General features: G+C 37.1%; 1 protein-coding gene across 1 annotated transcript; it reads left to right on the top strand.

Moving 5' to 3' along the window:
* Window positions 1-8,928: 8,928 nt before the first annotated feature.
* On the top strand, window positions 8,929-15,859 carry Odd (odd skipped). The gene is made up of 2 exons (XM_071702190.1): window positions 8,929-9,949; window positions 11,806-15,859. Exons 1-2 carry the CDS (start codon window positions 9,342-9,344, stop codon window positions 12,152-12,154), a joined length of 957 nt encoding a protein of 318 aa, XP_071558291.1. The 5' UTR covers window positions 8,929-9,341; the 3' UTR covers window positions 12,155-15,859.
* The last annotated feature ends 1,035 nt before the right edge of the window (window positions 15,860-16,894 follow it).

Here is a 16,894-nt window from a genome sequence, read left to right as displayed (position 1 = left end):
CGCATCACTTGCAGCTTATATCTCCTACATCCACGTGTAATTTAGAACACCGGTGTATCGAACTTATCCTCTACCCATTGAAAACGCAAGAATTTATATGACTCAATATCTGGCGGCACGATGTATCGCAGACACTCTTCGGAGTACGCTTCAAAGACAGGGCTGTGATGAGGAATCTTTCAAGCTCGAGAAACGTAATGTGTTGAAATTATCTCCCCAATCCGTCATCCAATTTGGTAAAATTTTAACAATTGCCACATCTTGAATTATAGGATAATGAACGAAAAGAAAAATGACGTGACTGATAATATAATAGCTCAAATGTTGCTTTTCAGATATTCTCAGACGCGTTATTAAAAAATACTTGCTAAGATAAAAAAAATTGTATCTTTGGAAATCGCTTCGTTCCTTTAAAAAAAAAAAACGCATTAAAAAGTCGCGAAAATTTTATCAATTTATCAATTACTTGTGAGACTATGAAGCAATCGACGTTTTGAGAAATATTTAATTTCGTTAAACGTAAAACCATCGTTATGATCAAACTCGAGGTACTCGGCACGTATTTTGAAAGTTCGATTTCTAAAGCTCTCTGGCCACCTTGCCTCGCTAATCACGGCCCTGCTCCAAGGAAGTCGCGCACTGTGTACACCGCGTGTACACGCCGCGGTGTGCGTAGGTACACACACGTGCGAACGCCACGCGAGCATAAAACAGCTTTGCGCCGATAGCGGCGCCTTTGATGTGCTCTCGTCCCCGACTACCTCCGCCGTAAAATTCTGAAACGCGCTGACGTACGTGTGTCGCGCCGCGGAAAGCGGTGATCCGCCTTTGACGGACGGAACGATCGCTCATTCTCGCAACGAGATTGCTAATTTCCCCGATCGCGTTCTAAGCAGGGCGCTATTTAAAATCATAGGCACATAGACTGTAGATGTATGTAAATGATAATGCAGATTCTGATGGACTCTGGGGGAGAGAGGGGAGAAGATTTTTACGAGCGGAAACTCGAAAGTCGGAGACAGCTGATAAGAATGATCAGAGACGCATTGTTTCCTTTTTATGTCTTTTTCCTACATATCTAACCCTTTGATACTTCATTTCGCTGCATATACGAAGATCGCTTCGATGCGCGGCGAAGATCAGTGCGTGTCCCCGTTGACATTAAAATAGAATTATTATCGGCACGGTAGCACGGTTGGGCAAATGCTGAATCAGCAAAGGCCAGATAGCGGCTGATAAGAAACTTACACGATATCGATGCTCGATTTAATGGAGTGGGTGTGGCCACGGGGCCGAGTACAAGCTGCCGTCGAGGAGACAGCTATCGAAAACAATATATGCATCTGTGCTCTGTCGGCGAGAAAAAAGGGATTCGAAGAGATTAATCGCTGATTGATCGCCGCGCGTATATCGCTGCCGCGAAAGTCGCGTGGTCGTTCGCGTTTGCGCGTCACACCGACGATTATGTAAGCTGTGCGTGACAATATAGAAAGAGAATGTTGCGCCTATATCTCGGAAAGATATTTCCAATATTTTTCGAGATATATCTCAAAGTATAGTTTTCTAAAATCTTGAGGAAAAGTATTTTTGCGATCGCGTAGAGTAATTTTATCAAACTTTGAAGTAAGACTTTCTATGGAAATATACAAAAAACATATAAATCTATCATACATATAAAAAGCAAGATAATAAAAAAGATAATTCTATTGCAAAGAAAACAGAAATAATATAAGCGACATGCAATATGCGCAAGTTTTAATTAACATATATAAGATAATAAAACGATTGAGAGAGAAGGAGGGAAAGCGATATTTGTAGAAAATTATTTGTATTGTTGATGAGATTAGCGTTTCTGTTTTGTGAGAGAAACGTTAGTTTTGCGCATAATCATTGTAAAATAGAAGCAACTTCTTTTATTGAGTTGTGTAAGAATTGCGCGTGCAGTTAGGAGGTTTGCGACATGTATCGAACGAAAGAGCAATGGAAATACGTGGATATAAACTGTTCGGTAGTTCAGGGGGAGGATTTTAAAGGTCTCTGTTTAAATTCACCCCACCCAACTTCGCATATCGTTCCACACATGGGAGTTAAGAGAGTACGTGACATCTTACGGCGCATAGCCGCGTAGATATTATCTGAACGGGGCATATGACACCCCGAGCTGAGAGACTGGCAGAAGCGATGGGCGTCTGTTCGGTCATTGAGACTAAGCAGATGATATCGCCTATAAACGATTTGAAGCTTTAATAACGGAAAAATTGTACATCGAGTGCCGTGTGGGTTCAAAGGGGATGATCTCCCCTTTTCTCCCACAAATAAATTTTGTTTATGCAATATTTTAGATGAAAATATCTCATATTATAGTCAGGAAATGTTATCGTAAAAGAAAGGAGTAGTATTAATTTAACATTTTCAATGGAAAACTGGTAATACAGGTGTAAAAATTCAGAAAATTTATAAATTTATTTTTTTTAAAGAAAATCTAAATGCACCGGAACAGAGATAGCGTTTTCATAGAAGTTCTACAATAATAGACAAGAAAAAAACGCACGTGTTTTGAATGGAATATGTCTCTCTAATGTTTTTAAAGAATAGTTTTATGTTGGCCGCAGCTGAATTTTTGGATTAGCAGGATTAAGAACTGGGATTTTTTTCTCTTAAATATTAACAGGTACGAGAAGGGCGATACAACAGTATAGTTAATACGTTGTGTCAACAGTTGACATCAATGTGTGTTCCTTCTGATACAAAAATAAAAAAACAAATGCATTATATTCGGACATTATATTCGGATAAAAGATATTCTAAAAAAGGTAAAAAGTCTAATTATTGGACCTTTTGTCATATTATCGCTGCCACCACTAATCTGACAAAAGGTCCAATAATCTGTAGATATTATTGTTAGACTGGAGTTGTATCTAAAAAGTCCATATACTGATTGTATCTAAAAAGTCAAATATACTGATCGTAACACGAAAAAGTAAAAATTTCGTTCTCAGATTTTTAGAATAAACTTAGACAAATTTGATTTTGTATATTTGAACGATTCTATTTCTTTTACTCTACTAAAATAACGTTCAGTATTCTGCTGACAAGCGTGTCCTTTTTATATTTAAATTAGGTATCAAATTAGATATATTCCGTCAATAATGTCACTCAAGATGTGTGATGTTGGTAAAGTATTTTATAAATATCAAATAAAAAAATCGATGGCATCAAAATATAAAATACAATTGAACTATAATTAATCAGAAAATATATATCACATCAAGTACTGTAGTGTCTACTTTGTCATAAAACATGTTAAACGTTAAACATGTTAAATCTGATTTAATATTGTTGATAAGGTTGATTAACTAATTTAGTTTATTTTTAAGAACGCTTCCGTCCTTAGTTTTGTTTTGTTTTGTTTTGGCCTCGGAGTAAGGCAGGCAAAAGCGCAGTTTTTTTTTAAATCTGCGTGTGGTCCGAAACGTTGCAATTTCTACGTGATTAATGAAAGAAAAATATTCAAGGCTGTTTATCCCAAGTGACGCGGATCGAGTTCAAAAACAGAATAGGAAAGTTTTTCTTTTTTCAGTTTCAGCGTAACCTGAATCCTACGGCATTTGACATCTGTGGTCGAGAATAGGAAAGCGAGAAATCAGAAAATCGCTGCGCCTGTTTTTCAAGTGGTAGTGGTCCCGATAGGCTTCTAGAATGCCACTTGAATAGTGTCGAATTAAATACGAGGTTTCACTTTTTTTGAAAACACTAAACTTGAAATGAAATGATAACACTATTCGCAAGGACGTATCATCCGTTTTTAACAGTTCTCAAATGGTTTTACTGATTAAAGTTTTATTTTCAACCTTGCTAATATACTTTGTTCATAAATACTATATGTATAATAAAATATACATGGTAACTTAAATGTAGAAATTTAATAAATTATAAGTTGTATACGAGAAAATTATCAACATAAAAATTATTTTAATATGCAATTACATTATAAACATTTTTGACAATATAATGTCTAAAATAATTAATTTATATATTGATTTGACAACTCAATTGACATATTTAATTTCGAAATAGTGTCAAGTTGTCCAAATAAACTTTCCCCATTACTGCCTATTATAAAAATCTCTACTTACATCTAATTCGTTAAATCGATTATAAATATTAAATAATTTATTCTAGTTTTTATTGTGATAGCTGATAAATAATCGAAGCATTTCTTTGTTGAATATTTCCTCCCGTGGTAGTTTACATAAGATGATCCCGTTTAAATCACAGCTCATCCCAAGTTGTGACAAACTTTTCACCTTTTGCCACGAGGGCAGTTAATTTCGAAAGTTATGCTGTAAACAGACTGTCACCGTCTGGTGAAAATGCCAGTGCCTCGAGTGCTCTTCGACTTCGAGAGGACCTGTAGATAATCTGTGAATGATATGGAAAGAAGATAGGAGAAAGAGAAATGTGTAGAGTCAAATACCTGGCGCATGGTTGGTTAGCCTGGTTGGTACAATACAGTAACAATTGTATTTATTGATGTGTCACTGTTCGTCGTGACGTTGACGAGACACAGTCGTTTTCATTAGACCCTTGTGCAATTTCGTGGCTAATGATTCGGGCTAACTATTAACACCTTTAATTGTAAGTAGCATTACGTCTCTCAGATTATTTGATATGTAATCGCAGGGCATAGTTGTTACACCGAACATTTATACAAGTATCTATCTATCGATCCACAATGACGAGATTCCATAATTTAATTTCCTAGCGGTTAAACCAAGAAATTACACACGGAGATACCTGGGGAGGCTTCGGAGTGTACATCTGCCCTCATGGAAGTAACGTCGGACAAGAATTTGCGGAATAATGAAGGTCTCGTTGTAGTTATAAGTTTTTAATGTAAAACGCGAGGTATATATATTTTCGGACTAATTTTAAATGTATATAGACAATGCGCTGAGGATGACCCCAGAAAAGGGTCGAAACGTACGACTGAAAATATATCTTTTGACTATTTTGTACAATAAATTTTATCGACATCAAGTTCGGCTCTTATTGCCTAATTTAATTCAAATATTTTCAATTACTTGTTATTTCAATTTTTCATCCGAGTCTCGCGAAAGCCACTAAAAATTCCTTTAATTATTGACCGCTTTCCCAAGGATATATTTTACTATAATAATATCAATTTGAAAGGAAATTATTTGAGTGATTGTTTTAACTCTGAGATTTTTCTTTAATAAATAAAAAATAAGCTCCAGTTATATTAAATATATTCTAGTATATATCTAAATATATTTTTTTATTTTTACGTGCGCAAAATTCTGCTACTTTCCGTATTCGCAACATTAAACGGAGTATCTTCTAGCAGAACAAAAATGGCTTTAAATTTGTTAAGGTTTCTTTTTATTTAAAAAAACAGTGAGTAAAAGAAAAAATTCAGGATGTATATATAAATATGTAGGTACTGCCGTTTCTCAAAAGCTTTAATCCGACATATTAAAGAGAGGAATGGGAAAAGCGCGTGTTCTAGCAAGTACATGTTCAATTTGGTAGTTCCAGTACCTGTGTAGTTTTGCAAGGAGTGGCAAACGAGAGATGAGAGAGAGAGAGAGAGAGGGGGGGGGAGGAAACGAGAGAGATGGATGGATGACGGCGACGTACAAAGACGCTTCAGGGGTGACGAGAGCGTGCGAAGGGGGTGAACGGGCGGCGAGGGGATCTGCCTGCCTGATGGAGCTTGAAACTGAATTAACCATCCCCGCCCGGGGCCCGTGATCTCGTCGCAACCTCATCTCGGCGACCATTATATTTGTCTTTGTATGCTAAACATTTTGTGGAATTATACGAGACAGGTTTCGAAGAGTCGTCTCTCCCTCTACTCTCTCTCTCTTTCTCTCTCTTTCACTCCTTTCTCCCCTAATCCTCCCCTCATCCTATCTCTGCAGCGTGATCGAGAAACGATAACGATTACAGGGCATTCCTCCCTTGTGCAAGATTACTTTCCAGGCGAAAAGCGATCAGTGAAATACCGTCAGTTTCCCATGCGCTTTTTTTATGCGTGTCGAAAGAATTTACGGACAACGAGCAGAAATGTGCTCGCGTTTAAAGTTCTCAAAGTTCGGATAAATATCCTGATTAAAAATAAGCGATTAAAAATAATCGAGGTATTATTGAGATTTTTTGTGTGTTATTATTCGCAAAAAGTTTTTTGCGTTGATCTACCATCATCTACGCGTAAAAAATTGATCTTTCGAGGTGTACATGAAATTGTATGTTTGCTTTTCATGAATTTTGTGCGTTGAAGAGTGAATGAAAAAAAGAATCTTTTAATTTTTGATAAAAATTAAAACATAAACTTATTAGTGTAATCGACAGTGTTATTAAAAGAAGATCGGACGTCAAATAATTCAAAGAGTTTGTGAACGGAAGAAGCGGCGAGATAATTCGAGATCCGAAATATCTTCGCAAATAGCGTGCTAGGTACGTCATATACCGCGCGATCAAAAGCTTTCTTCTCAATTCGCGGACATCGACGTGTTTCTCTGTTGGTGTCATACTGTCTGTGCTGTTATAAATCGATAAATATAGATAAGATAATCTTTACCACACACTTTGTTACCGATAATAATACTGTCTATGATATCTTGCCGCGCGCTAGTTGTCGACTTTCTCTGTGTTCGTTCTTCGTCGAAATGGTATTTTTAAATTAATCATCGTTAGATATCCTTATTAGATAAATTTTTTCCAAAATTAAACTTTGAAAATTACAATCTATATCTTCCACATTTAGCTTCAAATATGATTCCTCTCTCTCTCTCTCTCTCTCTCTCTCTCTCTCTCTCTCTCTCTCTCTCTCTCTCTCTCTCTCTCTCTCTCTCTCTCTCTCTCTGATTCTCGATTTTATTTATCTTATGTAAAGGGACAGTTATCTTGCATTGAGGATCAAGCATTTAATGCTAAATATCGGATGTGAAGACAGGGATTTAAGCAATAAAAAAAAAACAGATATTACGTGCCGTTATCTTAATAAGAATTCTTTTAATTCCAACATTGCTTCAGCAACTTTTGATGGCTCAAAATGCATATGATAATGACGACTTGATATGCTGTAAATATCATAAAAATCAGTCGTTTACCAAACAGGTTCCGTCAGTTTGTTCTCATTAACACAGCTTACCGTAAAGATTCATCTTCCTTGACGTTGATGTAAATTCGTGGCGAATGTATCGGTAGCATCGATATCCCAAATATCATGCTGTGCTGCATCGTTAGCGCATAATGAGATTACTGGACCATACGTCGGAAAGAGTATTCGACAAGGAAGATGGATTATGCTGTTAAGAGTAAAACAAGTGCTTGCCCCAATTAGTAACACTACACGATGAAACAATGTAGCTACGCGCTATTAAGAATGATCAATCTGTTGTCGTTGGCTTTCAAAAATCTGGAAAATTAAAATATCTTAAATTTTCTACATATTTGTTTTATCGAAAATTATATAATCGATATGAAATTTTCATTAGAAAGTATATAATTAATACGAAATTTTTACAGAAAATTATATATGTAATTAATACAAAGTTTACGAAGAAATAAATTTGCTTTATCTATTGGCTAGCTATTTTAAATAATGAAAGATGGACATTCATACAAAAAATTTTCGAAGAAATAAATTTGTTTCATCTATTGACTATCTATTTTAAATAATGAAAGGTAAACATTTATACTTAACAAAAATTTTTTGAAGAAATAAATTTGTTTTATCTATTGTCTACCTTAATAAAAGATGAACATTCACACATTTTATTTTTACATTTTATTTTTTATCGGTATTGTCTGGAAATATTAAAAGGAAGGCACAGACCTATTCGACTAGGGTACAATGACAATCCGCGTCGTTTCGCGAAATATGCCAGTGGCGCCATGTTGTTTATACACTAATGGTTCGTGATATGTAATCCCTATCTACGGTAGGGGTGGTTTCGTGCTCGTCGACCCTGTGGTTGGCTCGCATGAAAACTTGCATGAGTCGATTACCCAATGCACCACGCTGGAAACATGCTCGTCCGTTCACTACAATGGAGTTTGTAATAACAGAATTGCCTCGATTTTCATGCGTATGTATATACGTGTCGGTTACTGTATATAGGTATGCAACGCGTGAGGCTTTATCTTCGTGTATGAAAAATTGTCATTTATCTATTGAAAACATTTATTTTTATTGTATAATTTTATGACTATCGAAAGAAACAAAAAAAAATGTCTAATACACTAGCGCATCATAAAAATAGAAAAAGCCCTTGGTAGTTCTCAGGTATCTTTTCGAGACCTCAGTGGAGAAAATCTTATTTAAATATTTTATGCAAATATCCGTAAATAACCGAGTTTCTTTCCCTATTAGTTTCGCCGTATTTTCTTAACGTAAATGATTTATTGCTGAATATAAAAGAAAAGATAGACAGGTAAAGTTGGCCGGAGTCTTTCTTCTCGAATTTCGGGAAAGACCATTCGCCCGTCATTTACAGCTCGTATAGCACCCGAATTTAACGAACCCACGTTAACTTGCACGAGATTACGTGTAAATTTTATCGACGAGCCAACGTATACGCGTGTATGTACGCGTGGCACACACTCACACACACACACACACACACACACACACACACACACACACACACACACACACACACACACACACACACATTCACGCGAATTTCATCTCTCATCAGCGCGCAACATTTACAACTTACGTCGTCGTAGCCGGCAAATACCTCCACCCCCCTCCAACCCTTCCTCGCCCCCTCCCACCCTCGCCGGTGCGTCTTGCGGACGCGTGGCGACGAGTGCGACGACGGCGGCGGGAGAAGCCGCGGTTGTCCACGGGTGGGTAGCGTCGCGACGCCCCGCGGGGTCACCCCAACCCGGAAGCTCCGCCCCTGTGGAAGTCGGGCCGCCAACCGGCGTATCCAGCGCACGGGATACGGTAGGAGGAGCCACCGTGTCGTCATCGTTGGCGCCAGGTAAACGGCGATCCTCTCAGGGCCCGGCCGTGGCACTCGGCCGCTTAGTATCGCGCCGACTCTCGAGTAAATATCTTCTTGTTCCTTTTTTTTCTCCTCTCTCGGAGTCCCTTTCTCTCCCTCTCGCCGTTCCCTGGATTGCGCTCGCTTTCGTCCACACCGCACCGTTGTGCCCGGATTCGGAACACGCACGAACTTATGTGGGTCTCGCGAGCGAAGCGTCGATCGTCCACGGTCGATCATTCCTGAAGTGACGGTCGTTTTTCGGCTTCGATCGGCTTTACTTTGCCTCTGACCCTCGGAGGCGCGGGGAGGACGCAGATGGAGACGAAAACGGAGCCGCTGACGCCGCCGCAGACGCCACCGACGATTGACAGACCGATGCATCAGCATCAGCATCAGCATCAGCATCAGCATCAGCATCAGCATCAGCATCAGCATCAGCATCAGCATCAGCAACATCAACATCAACATCAGCAGCAGCAGCAGCAGCAGCAGCAGCAGCAGCAGCATGTGGTTTTTTCAACCTCGAAATGGGCCAAGTCAAACTTCCTCAACGGCAGATACGTCCAGCCGCAACATGTTCAGGCGGCGCACAGCGTTCCTAACAACTATCAGGTCCTCAATTGGTTGAAAGACGCGGCCCTGCTCACATTTCGGGGTTGCTGCCCCCCACGCCCTTATCTGTACTATCAGGGTCATCCGGGTATGTTTCCGGTACCGCCACCGCCGCAGCCGCCGTCGTTCCTCGCTCGGAGACCAACGGGTCAGAGGCCCAAGAAACAGTTCATCTGCAAGTTTTGCAATCGACAGTTCACGAAGAGCTACAATCTGCTAATTCACGAAAGGACGCACACCGACGAGCGACCGTACTCGTGCGACATATGCGGAAAGGCTTTCCGCAGGCAGGATCATCTGAGGGATCATCGGTAAATATTTATAATTCACTTCAAAAATGCACGCTTCAATTCTGGTAGTCCGGCGATGATAATACATCACATCGTATAAAATGACATTGACGTTTATAGTATAAAACAGAAGTTGTAAAATGATTTAAGAAGGCAAGATAATAAATCATGGAAAGAGGACCGCGCGATTTTAATATGATACACAAAACTAGGTTGTTTATTAAATTCTATGATAATAATGCTGCGATAGCAAACTTAAATAAATTTAAATTTAAATTTAACTGATTTGTCCACAACTGAAATTAAAAGTGAGTAAAATTATATCAGAATTGTAGTAGGAGATTTTAAGATAAGAATAAATTGAATTGAAATAACGTAACGTTAATGGGATATGTCGTAATTCAAGTAATGCATTTAACGGATATACAATAAAGCAATAAATGCTCTATATCGTTCGAGAGAATTTTCAAAAACGTTCTATTTAGAGAACGTCCACGAAGAAACTTTCCTTGAACGTTCCCAGGTAATCTTCCGTGAACGCCTATTCTTTAACTTTTTGTCTCTTGCCCTTGATTCGTAAAATATATTACCCGCGAAGTCCTTGCAATCCTTTTTACGACCTTTAGAAAGTACTAAACATACAGAAGTAAGGTATAAAACGAGCATTTTATGATGCTTTTTTATTCTTACGTAAATATTGGTAATTTCACGGATCAATAATGTCACAATTTTACTCTTTTTAAAATTTATATACATTTAATTTTTTGATAAAGAATATGTTGAACTGCAAGAAAAATCGCTAGCATACTGAAATTCTTAGGAAATAGGTTTTGCGTAGTTTAATAGTTTAATCTTTTCTAGAAATTGTTTAATATTTTTAGAAAAATTTTCTTAGGAAATTTTTGATATATTTGATATTGCTTATCTGCCAGTTAATAATTCGGAAATATTTTTTTTCATCATAGTAGTCATTTCATAATAGTCGCCATTATTCCTTGAATGTCAGATTCATTGTGCTAATTAATTTATCCAGCCTGGTATAATTCTCAATCGATTGTTATTACTGTCTGTCTATTATAGTAAACTGAATAATTTTTCATAACGAGTACGCACATCGCCCGCGGCCCATCTACCGATTAGCTATCACCATAATATCGGGATATTTTTTATAATTTAAGAACATTACACATGTAGATATTGTAATATTACATTTCTCTATAGCAATATTATATATTATTTGGAAATAATATTTCTATTTCGAACAAAGCTGTGAACATTTCTCAAGTATTTTTAAAATATATTTTCTGTAATTACACATACGAAAATAAAACAAAGTTTAGCATACGTATCAGCACATATGATATAAGCATAAATATAAGCATCAATAACTGAATTACTATGATTTCGGTGATATTCCACTAATTGTATAAAATTGTACAAAATTTCGTGAAAAAATTGAAAACAAGTTTCTTGCATCCACAGCAAAAATTCTTGTTCCGCTTATAAGCATTGCGCACAAAGATATCGATCATATATTAAATATATTTAATAGATATGTAGAGGCTCAGTATGAATTTTTTAAATATATTTATTGATCATCGGTATTGATGCTTTATATCATCCGTACGCCTGTGAAAACAGAAAATATCAATTTGCTTTTATCAACTATTGTTGATGGTAAATGCCATGTGCAATCACATATGTATATCAAAGGCAGAAGAGAAAAATTGATTAATCGAAGAAGAAAGCAAGGGTTACCAAGCGTCATAAAAGAAGCGAAAACTATTTACAAAATTATTATTTATTAGAAAAAAAACAAGACAGAAGGTTGCCAGCTCGGATCCGTAACCAGAGCTGACTAATTTTTTACATTTTAGATATATACACAGTAAGGAGAAACCGTTCAAATGCAACGAGTGCGGCAAAGGTTTCTGCCAAAGTAGGACTCTGGCGGTTCATAAAGTCATGCATATGGAGGAGTCGCCGCACAAGTGCACGGTATGCGGTCGGAGCTTCAATCAGAGGAGCAATCTGAAGACGCACCTTCTGACGCACGCGGACGTTCCGCAGGACCTCAGGATCGAGACCTCGGTGTCGTCGGACTCGAGGATCATGTCCTCTACCGAGGTTAGACAAATGGCAGAGCGGGTGAGCGGTCTTCTGCCAATACCGAAGAGCAGTACGCACAAACTCGGCTTCACTATAGAGGACATTATGAGACGTTAGAGACCATAATTACTTCTAATTTTAATCTGCGTGCATTTCACCTTTGCGTTTGCTTTGTATCATAGTTTCTCATTCTCATTAAAGTCTACGAAGTAAGTTAAATTAACTCATTATAGTTATTATATACTTTATTATTATTATTAATCATATATTTTAATTTGTGCGCTCTTCTAGCACCAGCTGGATTGGCGTCAAGAGTGCCGAGAAAGATCACTGGTAATATTTTTTTTCTTTTTTTATGTGAGTGTCACCAATTTAATGGTCGAGTGTATTTACTATAGTTGCAATTTCGTTGCTTTTCTATTGATGTTCACTACCCACTTTTCCCTCTCTTCCTGTCGCTCGCAATCTTAACGAGCTGTTACTAAAGTATGCGCGACGTTCTGCCTCAAAAACGTATAAATCGTACCTTTTGAATGAATCAAATCATTGTTGAATTATTTTTTCTTTTTAAATAACTACCTTTTTTAATAATTAAAATTATATATTAACAATCTGTTATTAATTATATTTTTTTCTATAAGAATTTCTATATAACGCTACTTTATTTAAAGGTCGTCAATTGCAATTATATTAAATTTTGATTGACAATTGATTGCGCCAACAACTCGTTTATAATTACGTAGTATATAAAATTATGATTATAGATCATTGCATTTAAGTTTTGTCAATAGATTGACACACACATCTTTTTCTTCCTCCTATTGAGAATGGTCTGATTGTTCTCAGTTCACGACCTTATTTCAGTCGAAACGTTTGTCACATCATCTTATCTTCATTTATCTTACGACTGTTCTTGAGACAATGTATAGCAGACCTTTGTTTTATATTGTGCACGGTACGAGCAGTATGGGAAAAGAAACATCAATATAAAAATTGATTTGAAAGTTGCAACTAATTCGGACCATTGTTTTATATAATTGCGAGATAATTCGCTACTTCATATTTCAATATTGTAAGAAAGCAAAAAATCAGTTAAACCTCAGTTAATTTCAATTGAAGTTCCTGGATCTTTGTATTCAGCTTTGAAAAAACATAATAACTATCATGCTAGTTTCGATTTCTGTAGTACTTCATTTCTTCACGAGCATTCTTTCTTTTTTCCTTTGTGAACAAACTTAAGATACATACGCAAACCGCATTTGTTGATAGATCGGCATTCTCAAGACTCTGAAATTAATACAAAATGGACGACACGCAACTACAGTACGACACTGTAGTTACAAGAGCAAAATTACAACTTTGAACTTTAAACGAACGTAAATTACAATGAAGTAACGAATATTGACGTTAGTAATGACACAGAATTAGCAAGAATAGGTTCTTGCTAATTCTGTTTGAGGTTTTATGCAATAGCACAGTATGTTAAATAGAGACGTTGCAGACTGCTATCAAGTACAATTAACTTGATATAATTTGCGTTTGCTTTTAAGAGTTGTCTGTTATGTCTAGTCAGAGTTAAAATTTTTTTGAAATTATCTTCCTCACATATCTGTCTTATTTTCCTACAGAATAGATTACGTGAACAAGATTGTTTCAAGCGAACCGTTGTTGATGCGCGCATTAATGTAAATTTTCTATTTTAACACGTGGAAAAGAGATTTTATTTTATTTTATTATGTGCACGCAGATTTTTGTGTATATTCTTCTCTTTGTAAATATGCTTTGCAAAATATTTATATTATATCGAAAACATATATATCTAATTATTATTATATTTATATTATATTTTAAATGTATAATTAGCATCATATTTATATTATATCATATAGATATAAAATTAATTATATTTATCTTACATATTTATATTAAATATTTATACTATTACGTTTAAGAGTAAGTCTTGTGAATATTCAGCGAATCTTTTGATTCTTATAAGAATTGCGTATGCGTTTATATGCACAATGTCCTACGAATATCTTTGACGTCTTTTCGAAGGCGCGACAAAATATCTGAAGCAAAAAATTGCCACGATGAGACATTTTGTCATGAAACAACGAAGGCATTTAAAATGTTTGTGACAAATGGGACAGCCTGTATATGTTTCTAGATATACATTATATTATTAGATACTATAAACTCATAGTTCACACGAAAACAGTATTCACTGCACGTCGAGTCGAACTTCGCGCATTTCAATTACTTTTTTCTCTGACATACGATGTTGCTGCTGATATACTTCACTTTCCCCGTTAGGCATCGCGGTACTACACAGACTTCGCGTGTACGATCGTTGTCAGTCGAGAATATTCCCAATCTCCGACGTTTTCCAACATAATTTATTCGTCGTATACATCACGAGGAATCTAAGCTTCGTTGCTTCAACGCGCGTGAGCGCTGTACAAAATCTCGATTAAGAGCCATGGAACTGGCGGACGTTAAATAATTCGTTCGACGTGTTCATAAATCGAGATACTTATACAACGTAATTTACTTACAAAGTTTCGTAAATAATTCGAGTCATACGTCTTATCGTTGGACCACGACACGTCGTGCGTGTGGGATTAGGAACGAGGAACACGCGATGAGAGACGATACAGATTTAATTACGCGTAAATCACAATTGTGCCGCGCGAGGAGAGTGTCCGTCCCGAAAAGTTTTACGTGTTTCACAAGAGAGCGTACGGCATCCAGGTTCCTAAAGTGCACTCACGATCCGGTCGCAAGGCGTCGAGATAATTAATTGTTCCTCGACGAGACAACGATCTGTGCCGGGAGGGTGCGACGTTACCGTGCCTGTCGTGTATATCGACGGTGTTAATCGGGTCTCTCCGGGCCGACTAGATATCTCCGTTTCCCGTAAAATTAGAAATTTAGATCAGATAAGGGCGGGAGAAGGGAGTGGGAGGACATTTCCTGGCCAGTTAGCCGCGTCACCTTTCCCTTCGATGCCACCGGCGACTCAGGCACGACGGTCCCACAGATTTCTTTTTCTTTTAATCTGAGAAAAGATACTGCTATATATGCTATCCGTAGACCACCCACGTCTTTCACGTACAGGGTGTATACAGAACTTTCGTAATTTTTGTATAGATTGTTTGATGAGTTTGGAATCAGTTTTTGAGGCGTTGGGAAAATTTGTTGGGAAGGATAATGACTTCTCAATATCTAATATCGACAATTGATTTTACAAAAATTGAGATTTTTTAACAATTTAACTGATGCTATATTAAATATTTTTAATAGAGTTTTGAAATTAAAATATTTAATACTGAAAGTTAACATATATGATCAGTAATGATCCAGTTAAATAGTAACCAGTAATATCCAAGAATCTAGGTGTGAGAAGATACTTGACACACCCTGTATGTTCGATTTCGACTTGATTCTTCCTTTCTAATTTTCATTTAACATGCGTGTTTCCAAGTTTCGGCTCGTACGTTGAGTTACCAACTAATTTAAGATCGTTGTAAATATTTATATTCGTGTAGATAGTCTGTCTGTAGGTGTGAACTGTCTTCTTCTATCGTGTAGTTTCGTCGTTCTTCGATCCGATGAAGTCGCTTGTGCCCTTATCGGCGCGCTGAATGTATAAAGCGCATTTAAGCGACTTGGAATATTATCGAATTCGGCCCGGTTATCTGTTATTGTACGATCATACCAAATATAATGAGAGGAACAAGAGAATACCTCACGCTAGTCGATCGTAATGTATATTTAAATGTTGTTGTTATTCATTGAAAATAAAAATTATTCCAAATGAAATGGCTCATTTACGTAACGACGGTCCTATAGTTTTGAGAATCTTCGCCTTCGTCTTGTAACTCTAATCTAATCTAGTAATAATTTTTAAGCCTGTCATGTAATTTTACATACTTTTTTTTTAAGTTATCGACTTGTGATAGAAATGTATGTATTTCCATTGTAAATCGTACAAGTTTTAAACTTGCTTTTATGTAATTTTACAAACTTTTCGTAGTATACAATACACATGTTTTCGCACGTTGGCCAGGTTAAAGAGCTGTAGTAATTCTGTGAGTATGACTCGTTCAGAGAGAGGGAGAAAGAGAGAGAGAGGGAGAGAGAGAGAGAGAGAGAGAGAGAGAGAGAGAGAGAGAGAGAGAGAGAGAGAGAGAGAGAGAGAGAGAGAGAGAGAGAGAGAGAGAGAGAGAGAGAGAGAGAGAGAGAGAGAGAGAGAGAGAGAGAGAGAGAGAGAGAGAGAGAGAATGTTCGACGTATCCGGGTTCAATTTAATCTCGCGAGAGTAAACAAGAAGTAGTTCCCTCAGCGATCCCTTTTCGACGCAAGTCGTTACGTGGATCTACGCGGGGAACGAGGCTAACCATCATTCCCGACTTTCCCGACAATAGCCGGCAGTTAACGCGCTTGCCGGTCAGTTAGTACTGTTTAACTTTAATTAATTCCCGCGCCTTCCACGGACAATAAAGTGTGATGAAACGCCGTACAAACAAGACGTTGCGTTTCCCTTTGCTCCTTCATCATCGAGCTAATTCCGAACCTTGTCGTCACGCTGTTTGTTCGTTTTCTGCTTATAGACGTGTCGATAACAAGCTTCTTCCACGTAATTTTAAATTAAATTAGCGAATTCAATATTGACAAATCCGATGCAATAAAACATATAACACGATAGCGATCGCCATTGTTGAGTCTGAACGATTTATATCGACTATAAGCAAAGAACCTATTATAACATTTATCATTTAACTTCCAGAAACTCTTATCTTGAATTTGTAACAGTTCTTTTCCTCGATGCTCGCGATAACAATATTTATTTTATTT

The sequence above is a fragment of the Temnothorax nylanderi genome, unplaced genomic scaffold (assembly GCF_030848795.1).
Source record: "Temnothorax nylanderi isolate EJ_2023f unplaced genomic scaffold, tnyl_v1.0 TNYL_tig0028_pilon, whole genome shotgun sequence".
NCBI classification, from domain to species: domain Eukaryota; kingdom Metazoa; phylum Arthropoda; class Insecta; order Hymenoptera; family Formicidae; genus Temnothorax; species Temnothorax nylanderi.
This window is presented reverse-complemented; position numbering and strand designations above follow the sequence as displayed.

Excerpts from the sequence above, each read along its gene's own strand:
- Odd (XM_071702190.1), top strand. The coding sequence starts at position 9,342 with ATGGAGACGAAAACGGAGCCGCTGACGCCGCCGCAGACGCCACCGACG. Across the intron at positions 9,950-11,805 it reads GATCATCTGAGGGATCATCG|ATATATACACAGTAAGGAGA; the intron begins GTAAATATTTAT and ends TTTACATTTTAG.